This window comes from Astyanax mexicanus, chromosome 2 (assembly GCF_023375975.1).
Source record: "Astyanax mexicanus isolate ESR-SI-001 chromosome 2, AstMex3_surface, whole genome shotgun sequence".
In the NCBI taxonomy this organism is placed as follows: Eukaryota; Metazoa; Chordata; class Actinopteri; order Characiformes; family Acestrorhamphidae; genus Astyanax; species Astyanax mexicanus.
In genome coordinates, this window is record NC_064409.1 from 3,196,900 (window position 1) to 3,221,040 (window position 24,141).

Consider the following 24,141-nt stretch of genomic DNA (forward strand, 5'->3'; position numbering starts at 1 on the left):
GAAACATTGTGTGTGTGTGTGTGTGTGACAAAGAGAGTGAGTGAGTGAAAGAGATAGATAGATAAATAGAGAGAGAGAGGGCCAAAAATCTTTAGCACAGTGACGGTGTTTCGATAGTTTGGAGGAAAATGAAGTGAATAAAAGAGTCCTAGGAGGTGGAAATAGATGCCTACTAAATGCGTACATGTTGCGTATATATAGGTTGCTTGCACACAAAATATATATATATATATATAAAAAATTGGGAGTACGTGACTCAACATGCTGTAATGTGGGAGTAATACTGATTCATACATTTTAAATATGAAATTGACATCATGTGTAAAAGGCTATTAACCACTGAGATCAGATTTGAACAAAGTCAAGCTGAATAAAGAACCAAGCTTAACGAAGAACTGAACTAAATAGAAAATCAACGTAAACAAATAAAGAAGAGATTGCAACACTTTTTGAAAACAGTGTTATGCTATGCTAAGCTACTGTGAGCTAAAAGTTAACAGGTGACGCAAGTTAGCACTCAGGTGATGCAGAACAGGCAGGAGAACAGTTTGTAATTGTAGACAGGAAAATGTGGTGGGAGACTCAACACAAGCATATATATATATACATATATTAACAACCTTTCACACATGATGTCTATTTCATATTTAGTGTGCAGGAATCAGTATTACTCCCACATTACAGCACGTTGAGTTAATTAGAGCCCATGTTTCCCTACTAAAACTCAAATTTGTTATGAAAATGCTATAAGCTTACCATACTTGATTTGTGCAATATCACCAACCACAATCTCCGCCACGGGGATCTGAATGACCTGTCCGCCGCGGACCACTGTAAACTTCTGTTCTTGTTCAATGCGGCTTTGTAAGCCACGGAACTGCTTCTCCTTGCTCCAGTCGTTAAATGCGGTCACTAGCACCACACAGATAACTGACAGGAGGATGGCTGCTCCCTCTATCCATCCTGCTTCCGACTCGCCCTCATCTTCTACTCCTCCTGTTCCCTCCCCGCAGTCTGAACACACAAACACACAAACACAGAGCACATACCATCAGCAAAGAACTACTACTTTTTCACTGTTTAAATTGTAGCACAGTTTTCATAAGTGAAAACAAAATATTTCAACATTGATTTCAAAATATATATATATAAAAAAAAATAATATATATATATATAAAAAAATAATATATATATATATATATATATATATATATATATATATACACACACACACACATATATAAATATATATACACATATATACACAAAAATATATAAATATATATATACACATATATACATAAATATATATACATAGGTCTGAAATGGTTAATTTATATTTATACACATATATATGTGTATAAATATAAATTAACCATTTCAGACCTTGCATCAATTACAATGGACATCATGTCGTTTTTTTTATTTATATATTTATGTATTTATTATGTCAGAACAAATGGGCGAAGTAATACAAGCTCATTCATGTCATTAAGAACACTTTTATCATGTTTAGAAATAATAATTTTAAGTTAATTAGATTTATTTTAATAAACATTTTATATTAGGATGGTGGTGTCTTATTTTTTTGTGCATTACAGACAAAAAAAAACAGCATTCATATATTTTTCATAACTGGAACATACAGTAATTCAGGTCTGAAAGGGTTAAAATGTAAACTACAAATAATAGGAAAAAATACTTACTTGTACTGTCTGCTTCCGGGGGTCTATAAAAAGAAAGGCCTAATGAAACTATGGCTGCTACTTCTAGAATTATCAACGTTACGTCTTGTAATGCTTCCCATACTAATTGAAGAAATGTTTTTGGCTTTTTCGGTGGTATAAAATTCTGTCCGAACACTATTGTCCTTTTTTCAAGGTCTGCAGGTTGTCCGCTTAAACCTGGAAAACAAAAGAGAAACAGAAACACAAAATTAGGGCTTTTTCTTTTTTTTTTTTTTACACTTTCAAGAAGATTATTTAAAAAAAAAAAAAAAGGTACAGAATTACAAGACATCATTGCTCAGCCAGCACCAATGACTAGAGTTTTCAGAAGATAAACAAAAGTCAGAATAACAATTTCTGAAAGTATTTAAAACTATCTTGGAAATTTACCATTTTGCCACATATGTTCCTTTATTTAAATCACCAATAAAGAACTCACTACTGCTGCTCTTAACCTTTACAGCACACAAACACAGAACAATCCTCTAAATTTCAGAGTTTTCTGAACATCCACATGCTTTGAAAACAGATGACAAGTATTTAAGCCCAAATGCTTTGTTACACTACTTAAGTACAATTATACCACAGTTAGTTTCGACCCTGCAATGTGATTGGACGAGAGGCATTTTATGAGTGACATTATCAGCCGGTAATGCACTGTAACCATAGCTCATGACCATGTATTACTCCACCACATACAGGTAACCTAGAACAATGTAGCGCTTACAAGCCAAATACAAACCAAATGCGATGTCATTACACACCACTGTAAGCCAATGGATCCTACGATTGCAATTCTCGTGCCTACAACCGCAGCACAGCGGTGCCAATATTACACGTTATAGAAAAAAATAGCCTCGTTACACCTATTTCATTTCAGCTCATTTTCATTCCGGCTTTCGAATTCGTTAAATAAAATCCATATCTAGATAAATCTCTCCATCCAGATAGAGTGAATCTGATTGTGATTGGATGATTGGTTTATACTGTGATCCATCACACCTGCACAAGACACGCCCACACTCCAGCAAGAACATAGCAGACGTATGTAGCCTAGTATGAAGATAATCCGTGCAGAGATTCAAGAGACAAACTCCAGTCCTAATAAACTTCTTTAATATGCAGTATTTACATTCTACTAAAATATTAATTGTCATATATGTAATATATGCATCTGAAACAAGGAGCAGCCTAGTGCATACCAAATTATATTTTTCAAAATTAACATTTTACTAATTTAACATTAACATACTCATTATGGCACTCTAGGACTCTGTGGGTCTGGCCTAAGCTTTTGTCTTTAATGCTTTAAATGTATTTTTTTCCACTTATATTACTTTTACTTTTATACTTTAAGTAGTTTTGAAACCAGTACTTTTTTTAAACACTTTTACTTAAAGAGTAAAAAGCTTGAGTTGATACTTCTTCAACTTCTATAAAAGTATTTTATTTAACTCTAGTATCTATACTTCTACCTACAGAGAGTAAAGAATGGAGATACTTTTCACTTTGTTTCTCTGAATAACTCTCAGTTCACAGGTAGGCCTTCCCCATTATTCATTTACATAACTCTCTGTGGTCAAATGAAGTTGTATTCAAAAGAGTTCTCTAGGCGGGGATTTCACTTCATTCACATTTTCCGTCGGCTCTGAGACACAGATGAGTCAGTGTTGTCAGGGACTCTGAGCTGTCGGGGGTTGTGTATGCGCATATGCATGCATGCATGCGCTCAGTCTGCAGGGCCAACAGGTTTCACGGCAGGTCAGCACAGCCAATGGTCACAACAATATATTCCCTTATTTTATTCATTCATTCACTCACTCACATATCATTTCACTCCTTCAGCAGCTTATATTCTGTAGACTACTACATGCTACTTTTATTAGTAGCACATGCTTAAATGCTTAAGTCATTCAGACAAGTAAATAACATTTAATATTTAGCTTAAGGCTGGAAGGTTAATCAAATTAATTTGATGAATGAATCCAAATGGGATAATGGAGATTTGTACATCTTTACAGAAAGAAGCAGCCAGTGTGAATCTCAGTAAAGAGAGGGATATTTGCTTCTCTCAGAAACCTATAAAGAACTTATAGTAGGGCTGCAACGATTAGTCGGTATAATAGACAATTCCGATTAGTGCTGTGCGATATGAAGATAAATATCGTGGGGACGATAGAAAAGTGTCTATCGTGCTATTTACCCTATTGTTTCTACAGTAATTTCATCAATTATTCATGCAAATATATATTGGCATAAACTCGGTATATATAAGTAATAATAAAGTAATCTTAGCAAAAAACGCTTTTTGACGGATACTTAAAAAAATGTTAATTGAGTTTCTTTTGATAACTCTATTTAAATACCTGGATAATTTTGAAAAAATTAGCTACTGCATCTAACTCATCTGTTTCCATTTGATACCTATACATATTGCTGCACTAAAAGTTAGTAATTCTTATTTGTGAAAGTTTGGTTTAAAGTCACTTTGAAATAAAGTTGAAAAAAAAGTAAGCAATGATATTATTTTGTCATATTTTTCGAAGAATAACTGAAAACATACTTAAATGTGGTATATCATGATATATATAATAAAAATTGTAAACTCCAAATGTTCTTTGTCAACTAATCGTCAATTTGTAGCACTTGGAGACAAAAACACAATGTTCTATACGGATAACACTCAACTCAGCCTGCGTCTCCAAAATTACCCAATCACCACAGATTTTACATTTCCCCTAATAATTTTTTTTTCTTCTTCTTTTTCTCTATTCTTCTGTTTTAATTTATGTTTGAATCTGTTTCTTATTGTATTGTGTTGTTGCTGCTGGATGCCTAAATTTCCTTCGGGATAAATAAAGTGTCTGTCTGTCTGTCTGTCTGTCTGTCTGTCTGTCTGTCTGTCTGTCTGTCTGTCTGTCTGTCTGTCTGTCTGTCTGTCTGTCTGTCTGTCTGTCTGTCTGTCTGTCTGTCTGTCTGTCTGTCTGTCTGTCTGTCTGTCTGTCTGTCTGTCTGTCTGTCTGTCTGTCTGTCTGTCTGTCTGTCTGTCTGTCTGTCTGTCTGTCTGTCTGTCTGTCTGTAGCTTCCACGTTCAAAAAACAAACAATGTTCTGGACATTTGAAGGGCCTTTAAATCACATGTTTCTAATCAATTCACATTTCTAACCAATAAAGAAAGCTAGAAACAGGAGCCGTACCCACAGCAAGCAGCGAGGCAGAAATAATCATTGACAAATCGATTAATCAAAAATAAATAAATCTATAAAATCGGCAGATTAGTCGACTACTAAAGAAATCATTAGTTGCAGCCCTATTTTAAATGACAGTGATTTTCATATTTGACACTTTTCCTTAAATAAAAGGTGAAATATAAGCAGATTATTTTATGTATGTACTGTGTTTAATATAAAAGCTGCATGTAGGGCTAAAGGGGGCTTATTGTTCATAAAAAAAAAATCATAATAATAATAAATAAAAAAGATGTTGAACTGAAAAAAAAAATGAATTGAGAATTCATATATTTGAAAAAATATAGATTTTTTTTTTCATAATAATATCACTGAGCCCTAATTTGGCCTTACTGCCAAACTCAAGTGCCCCTTCACTACAATGTGGAATTATACAAAGTTAATTTACAATACATATAAATCACGAACGCACTCCAAATGGAAACTTCTTAATCTTCAAATAACATCATATCTATATCTTTAAAACATATATTTGGGGACCTCTCTATTGCTGTATTGATTAGGGCTGCATTGATTAATCGGTGTAATTGACAGCGTTGACTGTAACAAATTTGTTAATGTATGATGAAAGAAAGAGAAAGAAAGAGAGAGTGTGGGCGAGATATAAAAAAAACAAAGGATGAAAGAGGAAGACACACACACAGTGAGAGAGTAAGCATTCTGATTGGCCTCTCCTCATGCTTAGTTAGCTGATGAGGTTTCAGTAAGAGAGAGAGAGCTGTAGAGACATGCATACAGTAATAGCAGCTCTGTGTCCATTAAACACAAACAAACATATTTAATTCCACACTCCAAACTGTACAGTTTAAAACCAGTTCTATTTTACCCATTAAATTACTGCAGAGAGCTGCTGAGCTGAGTTTAAACAGGCTTTACTCCTTCATTAACATCACTAACATTAGGTAAACTAACTAGCAGGTCTCATGCGATTACTGTTTTCACACCCGCTTAATCGAAGCGCACTAAGGGTACAAACCAACTAGACCAAATAGTGCTGGTGTGAAAACGCCCTCACATGATCATTCCTATTAAAGGGGTGGCCCATTGTAGTGTTAGCAGTCTTGCCCAGGGACTCTTATTGGTGGATCACAGCTAAGCCTGTTCTGAGAACACAATTTTCAGGACGATATATTGTCCCAGAAATAATTGCGATACACAATTATCATTGTCATTTTAAAGTGCCACTATAAAATAATATTGATTTTTTTTCCTGCTACTAGACTCCCAAAGAGCTTTAAGACAATGTGCCACAGTAATAATATACTAGTATAATACTACCTACTATTACACCATTTTACAGTTAAACTAACTTTTTATTATTAAGAGCAGACATAGGGCTTTCAATATAAAAATATTTTAATATCCTAAATAACAAACATATAAAGTACAACCACCCTGGGACTCTGTGGGTGGGTTTTGAGAAAACTGCACTAAATAATAAACAGACCTTTATATAAAAAAATAAAGTAACAATACTCAATAGTAACAATGTTTAATATTCAGCTGGATGAATTGGGCTGGATGGTACTGCTTATAATAAGATCTCAGGTTAGTAGTATCGCCAGCTTTCGTTTCCACTGTTGTGAAACAAAGTAAACATACCGGCTCATTCATGCTGATGGTTTTTCTCGCTCATTTGGTTTAAAGCCAAAATACTCTCACACTGGATCCGTGAAATGTGGCTTTAAAAGAAATAAACCCACACGATTTATTGTGATTAAAAAAAGTATTGTACGATAAGTTGATAACATCGTCATCGCGAGAGGCCTAATCACAGCATCCAGTCACCCATACACCTCGCGACACTCACCTACTGTCTCGCGGAGCTCAGCTACTGTACCGCGGAGCTCGCCTACTGTCGCAGGGAGCTCACCTACTGTCGCAGGGAGCTTTATCTACTGTCCTGCGAAGCTCAGCTATTGTCCTGCAGAGCTCTTTAACAATTAAAGAGCTCCGCGTTACAGTTAAAAAGCTCCGCGAAAAAAAAAATTGAAAATGAGAATCGATTTTGAATCGTTCAATGTTAGAAAGCGATTTTATCCTTCACCCCTTCTCTACAGTCTACAGTCCAATCAAAAGGCAGTGGGTTTATCCTGCACTACTACAATCAATCCCACAACACAGTAAAGCTCAGCACAGTCAGCAAGAAAATGCTGACAGCAAAAGACCCATTCTCTTCAACCACAACACATCCAGTGTTTGCATTAGAAAAAAAAGCATCAGCGACGGCGCAAGATTAAAGCCCAACAGAGAGACAGGGGGCGAGAGTTCAAGCCATACTATGAGCTGCTTAGTCACATTTGCATTCTGTTCTTTGCATTGAAGCGTCAGTAAGCTACTCTGATTCTGTTAGACTGACGCGGCTACATGTTAAGGACGTGAACGAGGACTATAAATGCATTTAATACCAAATCACAGACTGCTACTGCGAAACAGATTATAGCCACATTCATTTAGAAGTTAAATAAAACTGCTGAAGGGCCTTTACTCCAATATACAAACAAACAATGCAATAAAGGCCATGTAGAGAAGAAGCCTTTTGCAAAACAAAAGTCCCGTTCAACCTTAGTTCCTTCCATTTTGTTAAAACAATTAAAATAAAAGATAAATAAATAAATGCTTCAGGAGACATGCAATTTGTTCAACAGACCCAACCACAGAAAAACAACAAAGGCAAATAGCTCAAAGGCAACCCATTCAACCGTGCAACTGAAAGAAAAGGTGTTCCTTTATGATAAACCCGCTCTAAACACACAAATCATACCACTGAGAACACCTTTTAGCAGACATTACACAGCAGTTACGCTTACTGTTTACTCCCAAGTGTTTCAGGCCTTTAAATAGCAGCTATTTTAGCATTTTAGCATCAGAAGACTGAGCACTGATGTCTAACGTATTAACTGTCCATTAACACTGTCTATGTACATATTTCCATTATAACAGCCTTTAAAACATTCTTAAAAGTAAACTAGTCTTAGATTTTTTCTACTGAACAAATTTGCCATAGTTCATATACCACGGTGGGTGTAAAAAGTTTAACAGCACGTTAATACATACAAGTGTATCTTAAAAAATATTGAATATCATTTAAAACATACATTATTTTCAGTAATTCAAACTACAAACTCATTTTATATAGATGTACACACAGAGTGATATATTTTAAGAGTTTATTTCTTTTATTGTTGATGATTATGAAGCTTACAGCCAATAAAAACTCAAAAATAAGTGTCTTAGAAAAGTAGAATATTATATATTCAGACCAATTGGTACTTTTGGCAGTAGTGTGGGCAGTGTGCCAAGTCCTGCTGGAAAATGAAATCTGCATCTCCATACAAACTGTCAGCAAAGGAATTCATGAAGTGCTTTAGAATGTACCAGTAAATAGATATTAGAGCTGGGCAATATGGATAAAAAACTAAATTTTTTAAACTCATATTTTTACATGAATGGCGATGTACTATATGTACACATCGTTAAATTAATTAATAAATCCGATTTAATAGTTAAGTTAATAACAAAAAGGCACATAAACAAGGCTGCACATAAACAGGAGATATATTCTAGGAGATGGAAAGATCAATTTGCTATGTATTTGTATCAATGGAAAATGACAATTGTCATAAGCTGTCAGAGCCCTGAGAGAGCACAATTATCCTTGCTATCTCTGGGTGAGTAAAGTACAGTAGATGGCGGACGTTCTTTCCTCTCATCACTCCTAGGGTGATGTGGATCAGCACAAGGCTGCGTCTGTGAGCTGATGTATCAGAACCGAGTCACTGCGCTTTCCTCTGAGCACAACTGACCACATAAAAAAACTCAACAGATTGCTCAACCCTAATAGTAAATATGTGCAATAGTTTTACAACGCCGTTTTTAGAGGAACATCCTGATTAAGAAGCATCTTTCTCTGAAAAAAAGTGAACTGGCCTATTTTCTAATTAGACATCTCTTTTTCAGCCGTCAAAAGCTCTTGTAATCCAGCATGACTGCTTAATTTTCTATGCTAAACCTGAATGAGCTGATTAAGCTGAGAGCATGGCTCCGTGGTAGGGTGCTATTGTGGAGCGGAGGCAGTGGGGCAGAGCTGATCTGCCTTATCACCACAGGCCCGATATCCAGAGCCGTGTGGAGGAGACTGCTGAATGAGTCTCTACGGCACAGCTCTTAGTCAGACTGTGGAGCATGACGAAACCTACTGGAATGCTTTCTCATCGCCACAGAACTTTTCCCATGCAGCACAGCTCCACACGCTCTGACTCAGCAGCGCACTAACTTTAGACACAGCGTCTGAAAACACAAAAACACGCCACACACTATTCACTAGCAGGAAGAGGGGCTGAACTGTATGACTCTTCCTATTCTTCCCTACTCTTTCTATTTCTAGTCTTGTTTATTTTGCAGAATGAAAAAGCTGTACTATATTGTCAGGCATTTTTTTGCATGCACGGCCTGTTTAAAAACCCATTTACATGTCAGGATGTTTGTCAATTGTCTGCCTGACATTACACCACTAAATCTTGAGGATTTCTATTAAAGCATTTCGTAAAAAAAGCCTTCACGTTTAATAAGGAACATTACTGAAAAGTATAACTGGAATCGTAAGCATTACGTTTAATTCATGTTATTGTTGATGATGATTATGGCTTACAGCCAATAAAAAAACTCAAAATCAGAATACCCTAGAAAAGTAGAACATTATATAAGACCAATTGGTACTTTTGGCAGTACTGTGGGCAGTGTGCCAAGTCCTGCTGGAAAATGAAATCCACATCTCTATAAAAGCTGTCAGCAAAGGAAATCATGAAGTGAAGAAGAATCATGAAGGTACCAGGGAATAGATATTAAAGCTAAGCAATATGGATCAAAACTAAATACTATGTACTATATTGTCAGGCATTTTTTTGCATGCACAGCCTGTTTAAAAACCCATTTACATGTCAGGATATTTTGTCAATTGTCTGCCTGACATTACACCACTAAATCTTGTGGATTTCTATTCACGCATTTCGTAAAAAGCCTTCATGTTTAATAAGGAACATTACTGAAAAGTATAACTGGAATTGTAACCATTACGTTTATTTATTTTACTGTTGATCATGACTATGGCTTACAGCCAATACAAAAACCCAAAATCAGAATACCCTAGAAAAGTAGAACATTATATAAGACCAATTGGTACTTTTGTAGCAGTGTGGGCAGTGTGCCAAGTCCTGCTGGAAAATGAAATCCGCATCTCCATAGAAGCGGTCACCAAAGGGAATCATGAAGTGCTTTAGAATGTACCAGGGAATAGATATTAAAGCTGGGCAATATGGATCAAAACTAAATACTATTTTTTTTTGCATGCACGGCCTGTTTAAAAGCCTCTTTACATGTCAGGATGTTTGTCAATTGTCTGCCTGACATTACACCACTAAATCTTGAGGATTTCTATTCAAACATTTCATAAAAAGCCATAAAAAGGAACATTACTGAAAAGTATAACCGGAATTTTCATACAAAATATAAAAAATATAAAAAAGTAAATCTGCTAATGTCAAAATATAATGAATAAAATCATAAAATTGTTTATTTCCTGAACTCTTTCCATTTTAAAATCAATATTTTCCTGAATACAAATCATACAATTCAAGTCCTCCAAAGCTTTAGTCTCTTTATGTTTGTCTAGTTTTTACATCTATTATCAAACTAATCTGGAATTATTAAGTGATGTAGAGAGTGAACAGACAGCTTCTCTATGTAACCTAGTGCTGGGCGATAAAACGATATCGATAGTTATCGAGGAAACTATATATCGCGATAAGTCGGGGCGAGAAATTCGATAAACTAAATTTTCTATTTCCCGTTTAAGTAGCGTTGTGAACAGGCGCAGCACGAGATCAGGCAGCACGCTGAACTGCTGCTTAGCCCAGTACAACCCCTCCCCTCCCTCTCCACCATCCCCCTCTCCACCATCCCCCTCCGCCCCACCCCCCGAGCCCCTCCACTCTGAACTCCTCACACAGCGGCTCCTTCTCTCCCATTTACTGGATAAACTTCATTTATACTATTCAGCGGCGCTACACTGGAAAACTCACCTCTTAAATATGAGGCATGCGTCTCCAAGATATTTAGAGAGGTGAGCTTGTTCAGATTTCTGAAGGCAGGTAACGCTGCTCTGTTTGCTGCTAGTTAGATTAGCTTGTCTCCAGTTTAAAGTTAGCGATGTTTACGGTGTAAAAGGGATCTGTGCAATCTGTCATCATTAGCTAAGATGCTTTCACTGCTTTTTACATTCTAATAAACTAATAGGTAACGCACGTTAGCCGTGTTAATCCACGTTTCGTGTAAATTAAGGTTAACTTCAGCACGAGTGAGGGGTTAGTATATAAACACACAGAAAGGAAGCACTTTCCATCTTTTTTCCTAACTCTCACTGTTTCTGTTGGAAAACCCTGAGGGCAGAATTCTCCTCTGTCTGTGTTTTTAGTTTTTAACAGATAGAGAGTCTGTTATGCTGGATATTTTACTAAATACAGAAGATTATATAATCTGTCTAGCTGTATTTGAACTGAGCTAAACATTGCTGTTACTGAACTGGAGTTTTAAATACACTTAAGTAATGTAAGTCTAGTCTACTGAAAGCCAGTAATGTTAGTATAAATCTGTACTGCAGTAGAAGTGGATCATTTCAGAAACTTGACTTTATTCCTCCCACCTCCATTACAGGTCACTTACTTTAAAATATTTAAATGTTAGCTTAATTTAAATGTAAAAAAAACCTAAAGGCTCTTATTAAAAAAAAAACATAAGCAGTAAATAATCTAAAATTACAACAAATAGAAAATAGAAAAACAGTAAAACATATGTAATACATACTTTTTATATGACCAAAATTAAACTAGACTGAAATGTGACTAAAACTAATAATATCCGATAGACTAAAATGTAACTAAAACTATTATACATTTTAGTGAAAAGACTAAGACTGTATCAAAATCACCTGTCAAAATGAACACTGTGATATACTCTTGTATTTTGCTTTATGTAGTTGCCTGCATTCAGGGAGGGGAATGATCTTTTGATTAAATATAATTTTATTAAAAAAAAATAAAGTGCTATTGCAATTTAAATTAAACAGACATATAATGTAAAGGGTCTTACATATTTTTTAGTTTATATATTTGTCCCCTTTTTAAAATTAATTTAAAAGCTGTACCCACCTGGCAAGATGTTAACATCCTAGTGTCTGTCCACAAGGCTCTGAGCCTGCTAGTGATTTTGGCCATAACTCCCTTATTCTGTCACTTCTGAGTAAAAAAGAAACCTTTAAGTGTAACAGAAAGTGATTTGATTTATATCGTGATACATATCGATATCGGCTGATATGAAAAACTATATCGTAATAAGATTTTTTTCCATATCGCCCAGCCCTAATGTAACCTGTTGAAAAGCCTTCAGTTTTTAGAATGTGAATAACTTATTTTACAGCAAAGAATAAGGGTTTTGTATCACCTACACCTGTAGCTTGTATATGGGACATATAAAAGGCATTTTAAGGGGTTAAAGGAGAAATCTAGTGAAAAATTGGACTTGTAATCCAATTGTAGTTGTAGTAAAACATGATAGTAAGCCTAAATTTTGTGGAATAGCCCACCACCATTCTTCAATTCTCATCCAGCATTATAAAAAGCCGCACTTTTACCCAATGCTCTCAACAGATTCCCAATGCTAGTAATTGGGCATAGAGTTGCCCATAATGAAATTACTATTTTTACACAATTAACAACAAACTTAAAGTATCTTTACACTTTATTGTTAGATTTCAGAGGGTCCTGATATTTAAAACAAGACACTGAAAGTTTGGAAAGTACACAAATATCTTATTAAAACACTGTTCTGGAAAACATGATTTTCAGCGGTCTGCATAAGAATGAACAGCAGGAATATACAGGAAACAGCATAAACTTATCTTGGGCAATGTTGCTGCTATTTCCCTACTTCTTTATACTATTCTGTGTATAATTTCTTATCTTATCTATTTAATATTGTGTTTTTATCCTTACTTTTATCTTATTTTTCGTATATCTATCTATTTTTTAATTGCTCTTTGGGTGTAAATTGGACCGTGAGAATACAATTTCGTTCCACCTCATGTACCACATATGTGAAATGACAATAAAATCTCTCATTGAATTCTTGAATCTTATGCCCCCTTCACTTGCATTGTAAAGCATGTTGGGAACATCAAAAATCAATCTAAATGCCCTGTATTTGGGAATGCTGGGGAGAACAGAGGTGGGCTTATTGACAAAAGTTCGTACTCATCATCATGTTTTACTACAACAAAAGTCCATTTCACATCAGATTTCTCCTTTAAGAAACATCTACTGATTTTCAGTGGCCCCACTGTTAATATAAAGGCTTTTTGACACCCTAATGGCACTGCATTTGCTTTCAAAATGTACCAAATTCACTGGAATCTATTCTTCCATCTACCCGTGCAGTGCTATCTATGCTTCTGGCTGCCGCATGATAAAGCATAACAGAGCCACGCCCACACTTAACAGTTGGCAAGCAGCTCCATTCATTAAAACCTGCTCTTTTTCTTTCTTTCAACAAACATGCCTTTGCTGATTAGGGCCAGAGTTCCAGTTCACAGCATGTTTCCAAAACGGTTCAATCTTATCTGGATGGTTTATCTAGGTGCAGCACCACGTGTGTTGCAACAGTACAATTGTATTGCAAATTTTCTTGCAAACATTCTCTGCTGAGGTGTCATCGTTGCCTTTGCCTTTCCTGCCATCATAAGAGCAAATATACTAGCGCATCCCAAAAAATAAGAATACAATTGAAAAGTTACCTTATTTAAGCGTTTATTTCTTTTATTGTTGATGATTATTATGGATTACAGCCAATGAAAACCTAAAAATCAGTGCCTTAGAAAATTAGAATATTACATAAAAGACCAATTGGTACTTTTGGTGGTACAGTGTGGGCAGTGTGCCAAGTCCTGCTGGAAAATAAAATCCTCATCTCCATAAAAGTTGCCAGCAGAGGGAAGCTGTAAGATATGAAGTGCTGTAAGATTTTGTGGGAAAACAAAACTGCACTGACTTTAGACTTGATAATAAAACACAGTGGATCAACACCAGCAGATGACAGACATGACTCTCCAAACCATCACTGATTGGTGGAAACTTCACACTAGACCTCAAGCAGCTTGGAGTGTGTGTCTCTTGATTTCTAAATGAAATGTAAAATTTATTGATGGTCAGTAAATTTTGCTTCCCTTTGCCGACATCTGTTATGGAGATGCGGATTTCTTTTTCCAGCAGGACTTGACACACTGACAAAAATACCAAGTGGTCTAACACAATATTCTTATTTTCTGAGACACTGATTTTTGGGTTTTAATTGGCTGTAAGCCATAATGTATTTTGCATCAATTCGCCTAGTTTTCTAATCGATTTTTTTGCTGCAGAGGATGCGATTAGTTCTTTTATTTAAAAAAATAGACATGCTATAGGGCAGCGATTTTCAACTGATGGGTTGGGACCAAAAACTGGGTTTTTAAAAATACTTTTACGCTCATCTGATTTTGTACTCAACTTGTATATTGGGGGAAATTTAATGTACACTGAATGCAGAGACATGCAGATTATTGAAATATCAAATTTTGTGGCCGTATTTATTTTGAGCAGTTTTTAAATTTTTTGAGCATATTTAATTCGTAGTTGTAGTTGTTAAGTTACTCTTTAGTTTTCTAAAAAGACTTGCTTCTAAATTCACTTTGCATTCACATGTATGTTTAAATGGGTGCATACTTTTTTTTTTTTTTTTGCCACTTAAAGAAAACTAACTTGAATGCTGCGTGGATATTTCAGCTAAGCAACAGCACTTAATATTTTAAGCCATATAACGTCATGTCTGTTTAGGTCACTGGTCTTTATTATATATTAATTAAAAAAATAATAATTAACGCTCATCTGATTTTGTACTCAACTTTTATACTGGCGGGAACAAAAGACAGAGTTTCTTACTAATGTTCTATGAATGCAGAGACATGCAGATAAGTGAAATATCAATTTATTTTGTGCATTTTTTTAAATATTTTATTTGTAGTTGTAGTTGCCATGTTACTCCTCAGATTTCTAAAAGGAATTGCTTTTAAATTCACTTTGCATGCACATGTGTGTTTAAATGGGTTTTGAACGCTATTTATCAAAAATACGTTTGTTTGATTTGTATTAATGACCATGAGAAAATGGGTTGATAACCCCTGTTATAAGGGAAAGGCTTTTTTTTGCCACTTAAAGAAAACTAACTTGCATGTACCCAGGATATTTCAGCTCTTAATATTTTAAGCCATATAACGTCATGTCTCTTTAGGTCACTGGCCTTTATTATATATTAATATTAATTAAAAATACTTTAATGCTTATCTGATTTTATACTCAACTTTTAAATTGGCGGAAAAAAAGAGAGTTTCTTAATAATGTTTTCTAAATGCAGAGACATGCAGATAAGTGAAATATCCATTTATTTTGAGCAGTTTTTTATATTTAATTTGTCGTTGTAGTTGTTTTGTTACTCCTCAGTTTGCTTCTAAATTCACTTTGCATGCACATATATGTTTAAATGCGTTTTTGAAGGCTATTTTAAAAAAAATAATAAGTTTGTTTGATTTGTGTTAATGACCATGACAAAATGGGATAATAAGCCCTGTTACTCTTTTTTCATTTTTTTCTTCTTTTTTTTTTTAACTTGAATGCTGCATGGATATTTCAGCTAAGAATCAGCTCTTAATATTTTAAGCCATATAACGTCATGTCTCTTTAGGTCATGGGTCTTTATTTATTCAGCTAGATAAGAGCACGGTGTATATCAACTTTAATTTCAAGTACGCTCTGCTCTGTCTGTAACAGAGAAACTAGAGGAACTTGAGCTTCTCGACTTCTTCTCACTGCACTGATCGGATATCAGGCATCATTAGAACCAGTTCTTTTCTTTTATAATGTATAATGCCCACATGGCTCGCTATATAACAAAACGCTCCGGTAGAAACTCAACGTGCTTCAACCTGATTAAAAGAGAAGCCTGCATAATTCTGAAAAACAAAAAAAACGCCAGATTGGAGGAACGTCCGTCCTTCATTAAAACACTCACACAACATTTCTCAGTTACACATGAGGATGGTTGGAGTGTTGTTCACAGCGGAACACAACAGAACAAATGTCTGATTCAGGAAATTTGCATACAGTCGCTTCTCGCTCCTGGCAGAGACCAGTACAGCATAATTAATCAGCAATGCTTTGTTTTTTGAGGAATGCTAAAAAACTCTTCCAAATCTTTCCAAAATCATTAATTATCAGGAATTAACTGATGTGGAAAAGTAATATTACACGCTTATATACGCTGATATAAATATGTAAATACATAACATGTAAATGCATTTTGGCTTTTAACTAGCTTTAAACAAACAATAATAAAATGAAAGATTTCTTCTAAGAAATTTGTCTTCACATTTTTTTTTGGTCCACATTTATTGAGCTAACTGCTCCTTATATAGACTTTTCTCAGCTTTAAAACCTCTTTATTAAATTAACAAGTTCAAAAATAAGGCTGCAACAATTATTTGATATAATCGACAAAGTAAATTACTTAATTTTGTCGATTACAAATTTCATTGTCGACTAATCGTTCATTTGTAACTCCAAAAGAGTTCAAACATAACAGATCACATATTTACTCACTAAATATCAGAACTTTCCACATTTAAACAACATCTGGACACTTAAATGGCTTTTAAATCTTATGTTCAGCTGTTTCTATCTTATTTAGAGAGATGGAGGACATGGCACAAATGATAGTTGACTAATTGACTAAATCTGATCGAAATAAAGCCAAAATAAAACAAAAATAACAGATCTAATAAGAGAATAAAAAAAAACTCCAATATATTGTGATATGATATTCTTGAGAGCAGCCTATTTTGTATTGATTTTTATGATTGTACTCCATTTACTTTTATTTTTTGTGCATTCATTCATTATTATTCATTATTATTTTTATGCTTTCAATAAATATGCTACACTTTTTGTTATATTACACTACTGTTTTATTTATGTGTTAATTTTATGTACTATTTTATAAGAATTCTGGATCTTGGTAAGTTAACGTTTACAGAATAAAATAAACATTTTTAGATGTTTTAGCTTTAGATGCACTGAATGTATGAAACACTTAAATGTAAAAATAAATGAAATAATACTTCAATATTTATTATTATTTTGTTGCAACATAAAAATAAAGTCTGGCCAAGAATATAGCTATCACAAAAAGACCATTTAATAATATAGTTCAGTCATATCACCCACTCCCATTGGCCAGCATCATTGGTCCCTTTCCGGCGTGCAATAAATATATCAGTAAGTATTGGTTTGAGACATCTACACATCCAATACCAACATTAATCCAATATCACTGTGCGTCCAGAGTTTCTACCGGAGCGTTTTGTTATATAGCGAGCCATGTGGGCATTATACATTATAAAAGAAAGGAACTGAGAGAGAGAGAGAGAGAGAGACAGAGAGAGAGCAACAGAGAGATAGTGAGAGACAGCAAGAGAGCCAGCAATTCAGAGAGAGACAGATAGAGAGAGACAGAGAAAAAGACAAAGAGAGAGAGAAAGAGAGACATCCAGAGAAAGAAAGAGGAGAGAGACATCCAAAAAGAGACGAGAGACACTTAAAAAAGAAATTCAGAGAGATCGAGACAGAGGGACAGAGAAAGACAAAAAGAGTGACAGAGAGAGATCGACCGAGAGAGATAGAGAGACAGCAAGAGAGCCAGCAATTCAAGAGAGAGAGAGAGAGAGAAAGACATAAAGAGAAAGAAAGAGGAGAGAGACATACAGAAAGAGACAAAAGAGAGACACATAAAAAAAGAGATTTAGAGAGATTCAGAGAGAAAAATATTCAGAGAGAGAGAGCAAAAGAGAGAGAGCGACCGAGAGAGATAAAGAGAAAGCAAGAAAGAGACAGGGATTCAGAGAGAGCGAGAGAGAGAGAGATCTAGAAAGAGAGTGGAACAAAGACAGAAGGACAGAGAGAGCAAGAGAAAGAGAAACAGAAAGAGAGAAAAGAGAGCGAAATAAAGAGAGAGAGAGGTCGAGCGATGCCTAAAATAATGCCGTCCTCCATGATGTCGCTCGTTCTGCAATTATTCACAACATACACTCAGCCATGGTGATGCCGTGTGTGAAGTGGGTGCTCAGCAAACAAACAGTTCCAAAGCTGAGTAGATCACAACCTGCAACCTGCAGTAGATCAAGAGGCTCAGCGGCCCACGGTTCAGAGAACGACTTTCCCATTAAATATTTCACTCCATCCTGCTGTAATTTTCATCACAAATGAAATATATGTGACCGGTACATGACTATATATTCATGACTGGACACACCTGTACTGGCTTACAATCAGTTTACTGAAAATAGTGATGTGATGTACGACAAATGTACCCATCTTCATTCATTTTTCTACATGTAAAAGTCATGATTGCCATTTTTCCTGTCTTGGGGCTGTGCTCACTAAAATGTATTAGATTGTTCAGTATCAATATATATAACCCTACATCCCTACTTGAGCTAAAGCGGGGGAAAAAAAGCAAATATAAAAAAAGAAAGTCCTGTGTTCTGAACTAGTGCATGAATGTCTGCAGTTTAACATGAAATATGAAACACAGTAAAAATGCAGTAATTATCTTGGAGTAGGGGTGTGCAATATCGTATCGTACTGATAATATCGCCAACAATTTTGAATATCATGGACGATATTATACCCTGAAATATCGTGCCATATCATCCCCCCCTAATTATCACATCAGAATACTACTTTTTTGTATTTTTTAACAAAAGAAAAATTCACACTGTTCTCATTACCCATTATATATCTACTAGAGACAGATTATATCTGTCCAGTATCATTTATTTTACTTTAATCCTGGATATATGGAGATATTTGGAGTCTATTATTATTAGCATCATGATATTCTGGATCATTGACTTCTGTTACAAACCTGATACAATTCTTTTTTTTTTTATATACGAAATATATAATAATCGTTATCGTAAAAAATACCATGAAATATCGTGATATTATTTTAGAGCCATATCGCCCAGCCCTATCTGGGGGTATCAAATTAGCAGTCTAAGCTTTGTAGCTTTGAGTACACCTGATATAGGTAAGTTAGATCATTTTAAAATCACAAAATGGGCACTTTCTACTGTGAAATATCGTTTTTTTTTTTTTTTTTTTAAATGACTTATGACTTCGAACTGTAGTACTGCATTTTTGTTTTTTTTTATCATCCAACAGCAACTACTTTTAATTACATTATCATGCTGCTATAGCAAAACTCGCACTCTGGCCTACTATTAATTTTTTTGTGTGTTTTTATCTTTATATATATATATATATATTGTTGTATTCAATTTTTATTGTATTATTTTATTGTGTTATCTTATTTTATCTATATATCTATTTTAACAGCAGCTCTTGGGAGTAAACCACATGTGATGCGAATGACAGTAAAATCTCCTTGAATCCTTGACAGCATTGCCTTCTCTGGACGCAGCAGCAGTAGAGTAGTAGTAGTAGGAAGGGTTCTGCTCACTTTTTCTCATTTTCTGCTCAGTGTGTTGTTAATTTAAAGCACATTTGCCAATTAAACAGGTCTGCCCGTGCTGAACATTCTCATAAATAAATAAATTAAATTAAATAAATAAAAATGTAAGAAGAGCATATATATACCATCCACAGGCGATGTTTTTAACCTGCTGCAGAGTCCATTTACATCCGCGTACGTTTCCTGGATTTTGCGTATTCCCTCAGTCCCTCTCAGTTCCATGAGACCACGCAGCTCCTTGAGCGAGCAGCCGAATTCTCCTTCATGATTGGGCTCTGCCACGGAGTTCTTCACCCCACTGTAGGAGTTGTTAGCCATGTCGCCCAGTTGCACAGCACTTCTGCGACGATGGAAAAACGGCGTCCCAAAAGGAGAGCTAAATCCTCAGGAGAGCAAAGCCAGTAGTTCCCATAAACAGCTGACGTCCTTCAGAGGAGGAGGAAGAGGAGGACCGACTGTAGGTGGCAGGACTGGGACAATTCAAGAGCCATTTCCCTCAGCTTGCAGCAGAAGCTTATTCGTTCATGCTGACTGGAGTCTCACAGATCCACTGAACACTGGCCATACAGATCTGGGAGCTGAGAGAGAGGAAAAAGACAAATCAAAAAGGTTATTCACAAAAATAAACCAATAAACCAATAAAAACAGACAGACGGTGCAGCAGAACCACACCGTGTTGTTATGAAATTAAACACAGAACACCTGAAGTTCAGCAAAAGATTCCATTAGACCTAAAAATAGAAAGCAGGATCCCCAGGTCACTGGCTGAGGTTCAACATGACACACTACGCGCTTTTGCAGGGTAAATAGATCAGCATTTATTTGAGGAGCAGCGTGGGAACAAGCCTGCCATGCAGAACAGCATTTCCCAACTACTGTGCCATGAATAACGCTACGTACACAAGCATGTAAAGCAACTAAGCAAGAAAATAAATTATACTCACGGCCTTGGGTCTAAAATAAAACACCAATGTTACATTACGTTCTTAAGCAGCGTTGATTGTGTTGAGCATCATGAACACTGCACAAGTGCAGTTTACATAGTATATAAACCAAAACACATTGTGATTTCAGTCAATAAAATAAAAAACTAGGTGTGTGCCATATTGTAAAGTGTGTAATAATAAATATCGACTAGAGCTGGGTGATATGGCCCAAAAATCAAATCTTTAAATTTGTTAAAAAAAAAAAAAAAAAAAAAAAAAAATCAGATTTTCGATTTAAATCAATTTTTTTCCCTACTAAAACCAAATAGGTGATAAAGAAATGGTTAAAAACTAGTTTTTATTTATTTAGTTTTGTCTGTGGTGAAAATTAAAAGTCAGAGAAAATCGTTTTTTTATAAAAACACATCGTCCTTAACTGTAAATTCGAATTAAACGATAAAATTGATTAATCGCACAGCTCTAATATCGACGACATTTTTGAATATGGTGATCAATATTATACCCTGAAACATGGTGCCATATCAACCACCTCTATCACATCAGGGTACTACTTTTTCTTTTTTTGTTAATGTTTTTAGCAAAAGAAAAATTCACACTGTTCTAATTTTACTTTAATATATACCTACTGGAGACTTTACTCTACTAAAGATTATATCCGTCCAGTGTCATTTATTTTACTTTAATCCTGTATATATGGAGATATTTAGAGTGTGTTATTATTACTATCATGACATTCTGGATCATTGACTTCTGTTAAAAATCTGATACAATTCTTGTATTTTTTTAATATCTCAGTCAGGGATGTGCCATATCATATCACATATATGCAATAAAACAATGTAATGTTCATTTTGTTGCAGTAGTGTGTTCTTAAAATACCATGAAACATTGTGATATAATTTGTAAAATTGGCAAATACAATTAAAACAAAGTGCCAACAAATCGAGTTATAGATTATTTAGCTGCTTCACCACATATATCATTACTTTACTACAAAGCTGGACATTAAATATGGCAAAGACTGCAGTACAGAGTTGTGCACAAGCTAAATTACAGCCAATATCATCAATGTCATAATGTCATAAATTCTTGATAAATGGGCCAATTCATCCAGATTCTCCCAAGTTACCTAAAATAAACCTTTTTATATTACCTTTAAATAAAACTAAATCCTTAAACTAAATCCAGTACATGGCCTCCAGACTAGCATCAGTCAAGTGTAGTTTAGATCACAGTTACCTTTCACACATAAAATCAATTTCCTGCAGTTCTGCAAGTTTTAGCCTCTTAACCGCAGTGCACCCCACTTTTCTAATGCATTTAAAATAGACTTGTATAGGATTGTACGTTTGTGTAAATTGAGCCCTAATATTGAAGGTAATTTACAAAGCCAATTTAATCTATAATACTGTCGATTTAATCACACATCTGCAAAAAGACAAGCCCAATACTCATAAAACACTTTATATTAAAGCATGAATCTTTTGAGGAACATACTGTATACCCTTATAAAAGGCAAAAGTCTATTTTCAAAGAAGCGCTGCACAGTTAAAATAGCAATCCACCGAAGTCAGAGCACACCTGGCTCTTATAGGGAATATGAGGCAAGTGACACACTGATATGTTTTTTGCACATTGCACCCAAAAAAAACAATTAAGAGAATTAGTACATGCCTTTTGCGCATTTCGAGCTGAGCAAGGTGTACTTTTCCCGCCGTTACGATAGCAAAGACACACTGACACGGCCCTAAATCAAGCTGCACAGTGTGCAGTTGATGACTCACCTATAGATCACTAAAATAAGGCTCTAAGTCTATTGATCAAGACCATTCAAGTCACATAGAACAAGATGACATTTTCTTGTAATTCTATGTTTCTCTGTTTTCTAAACAGTGCAGCCTGTAAGAGCGAGTTCCCTACAGAGTAGAAAGCACTGCTTATACAACTCTCACGCTTTCAGGCATCATCACTGAGAATCAGTTTGACCAAGATGACTGAAGTGCCAACATTTGTTGCACAGTGACAGTTTAGGGTTGCAGAGCAGGTCACGTGTCACAACAGTGGAAAATCATTGTGACTGGATTGGCAAACTCGTAGCTTGGGATAGTATGGGTGAGAAATGGCTCTCAATCTTCCTAACTGTTCCTATACTGGGCTACAATGCAGATCTGTGTGACTTTCTGAATTTTTGGGATGAGTAAAGACAGAATAAATAAGAATGTCTGAAATGTGCAATTGCTTATATGATGAAGGTGCCATTTGTATTAATGTGCAATTGCACAAATACCTATACATAGCAAAATCAGAGAAACTGAAGTGGTCCAGAGCTGTATATAATGTATATATTTGAGAAAAAAATATATATTTTTTTTATTCTATAAACTACGGACATTTCTCCCAATTTCCAAATAAAAATATTGTCATTTAGAGAAATAAAAAATAAAAAAGGTGCAGAGCTTTCAGACCTCAAATAATGCAAAGATAAATACAAAGATAATGCATAAAGTTTTAAGAGTTCAGAATTCAATATTTGATGGAATAACCCTGTTTTTTAATCACATTACAGTTTTTATGCATCTTGGCATCATGTTCTCCTCCACCAGTCTTACACACTGCTTTTGGATAACTTTATGCTGTTTAACTCCTGGTGCAAAAATTTAAGCAGTTCAGCTTGGTGATTTGATGGTTTGTGATCATCCATCTTCCTCTTGATTATAATCCAGATTTTTTGTAATTTGGTAAAATCAAAGAAACTCATAATTTTTCATCAGTTTTAATCTTCTTAACTAAGCCACTAATTTAGGGGTCATACGTAACATTAAAAAGCACTAATCTAAGAAAACATTAGGAAAACCCTCATGGTCCAGGCTGGTAATTGGACCCCCCTCACTGTATGTGCCAATATTATGCATGTGAGTCAAGGACACCAATTCCAGGGATCCCTCTACACTGGAGCCGCAGGCAATGATGTATTTTTAGCAGCCCCCCGTCTGCCCCTTCTCCATCCCCCCACCCTGGCTGTTGCTGAAGTGGGTCAGACCATTTCTGTGTGAAAGGTGTACCCTAAAGTAAAGGTGCCCGGTTTGACTCAGACAGTGTTTGTCAGAGTTTCCCATTTTGCACAATTAATTCTTCCTGTAAAACACTGCAGCCTTATAGATTGGAGAGAAATTCAGTTATCAAACAAAGTGTTTAAGTGTAATGCATTCAGGTAAGCAGAGATACTAAACAAAACTTCCATAACATAATTTCCAAAATTTTAACTAATTACACAGCACTCATCAACTTTATTGGTTTAAATGATGGACTCTCAAGAGGGTTGCACGATATTGGAGAAAATTTTCATTACAAATATAAACTCAGCACTCAAAACCAGAGAAAAACAACAAAACACAGTAATCAGCCCTTTAATCAGGCATTTAAATGGCTTTTAAAAAGGTAAAAAAGAGCGTTTTTCTGGGATTAAAAGCGTGAATTCAGCTGTAACTGAAAATAACTACTTCTCAAATTAATGCAACATGACGTGTTTGATTTAATTGCCTTAAATAA

The 24,141-nt window shown here is 35.1% G+C and overlaps 1 protein-coding gene and 1 long non-coding RNA gene across 5 annotated transcripts in view; both read right to left on the minus strand.

The window, feature by feature from the left end:
- atp2b1a (ATPase plasma membrane Ca2+ transporting 1a) overlaps positions 1–24,141 on the minus strand; it is a 242,731-nt gene that overhangs the window by 207,602 nt on the left and 10,988 nt on the right. For all 4 annotated transcript variants that reach the window (XR_007437937.1, XM_022671779.2, XM_022671778.2 and 1 more), the window contains exons 2-4: positions 19,771–20,223; positions 1,707–1,904; positions 757–1,014 (exon numbers count right to left, since the gene is read on the minus strand). Coding sequence is in view for 3 of the 4 variants with exons in the window: in XM_022671779.2 (XP_022527500.1) it covers positions 757–1,014; positions 1,707–1,904; positions 19,771–19,963 (649 nt within the window). In the remaining variant the exon portion in view is untranslated. The remainder of the gene's footprint in view (positions 1–756; positions 1,015–1,706; positions 1,905–19,770; positions 20,224–24,141) is intronic.
- Positions 1–24,141, minus strand: part of LOC125799090 (uncharacterized) — a 229,757-nt gene that overhangs the window by 33,696 nt on the left and 171,920 nt on the right. The window lies entirely within an intron of this gene.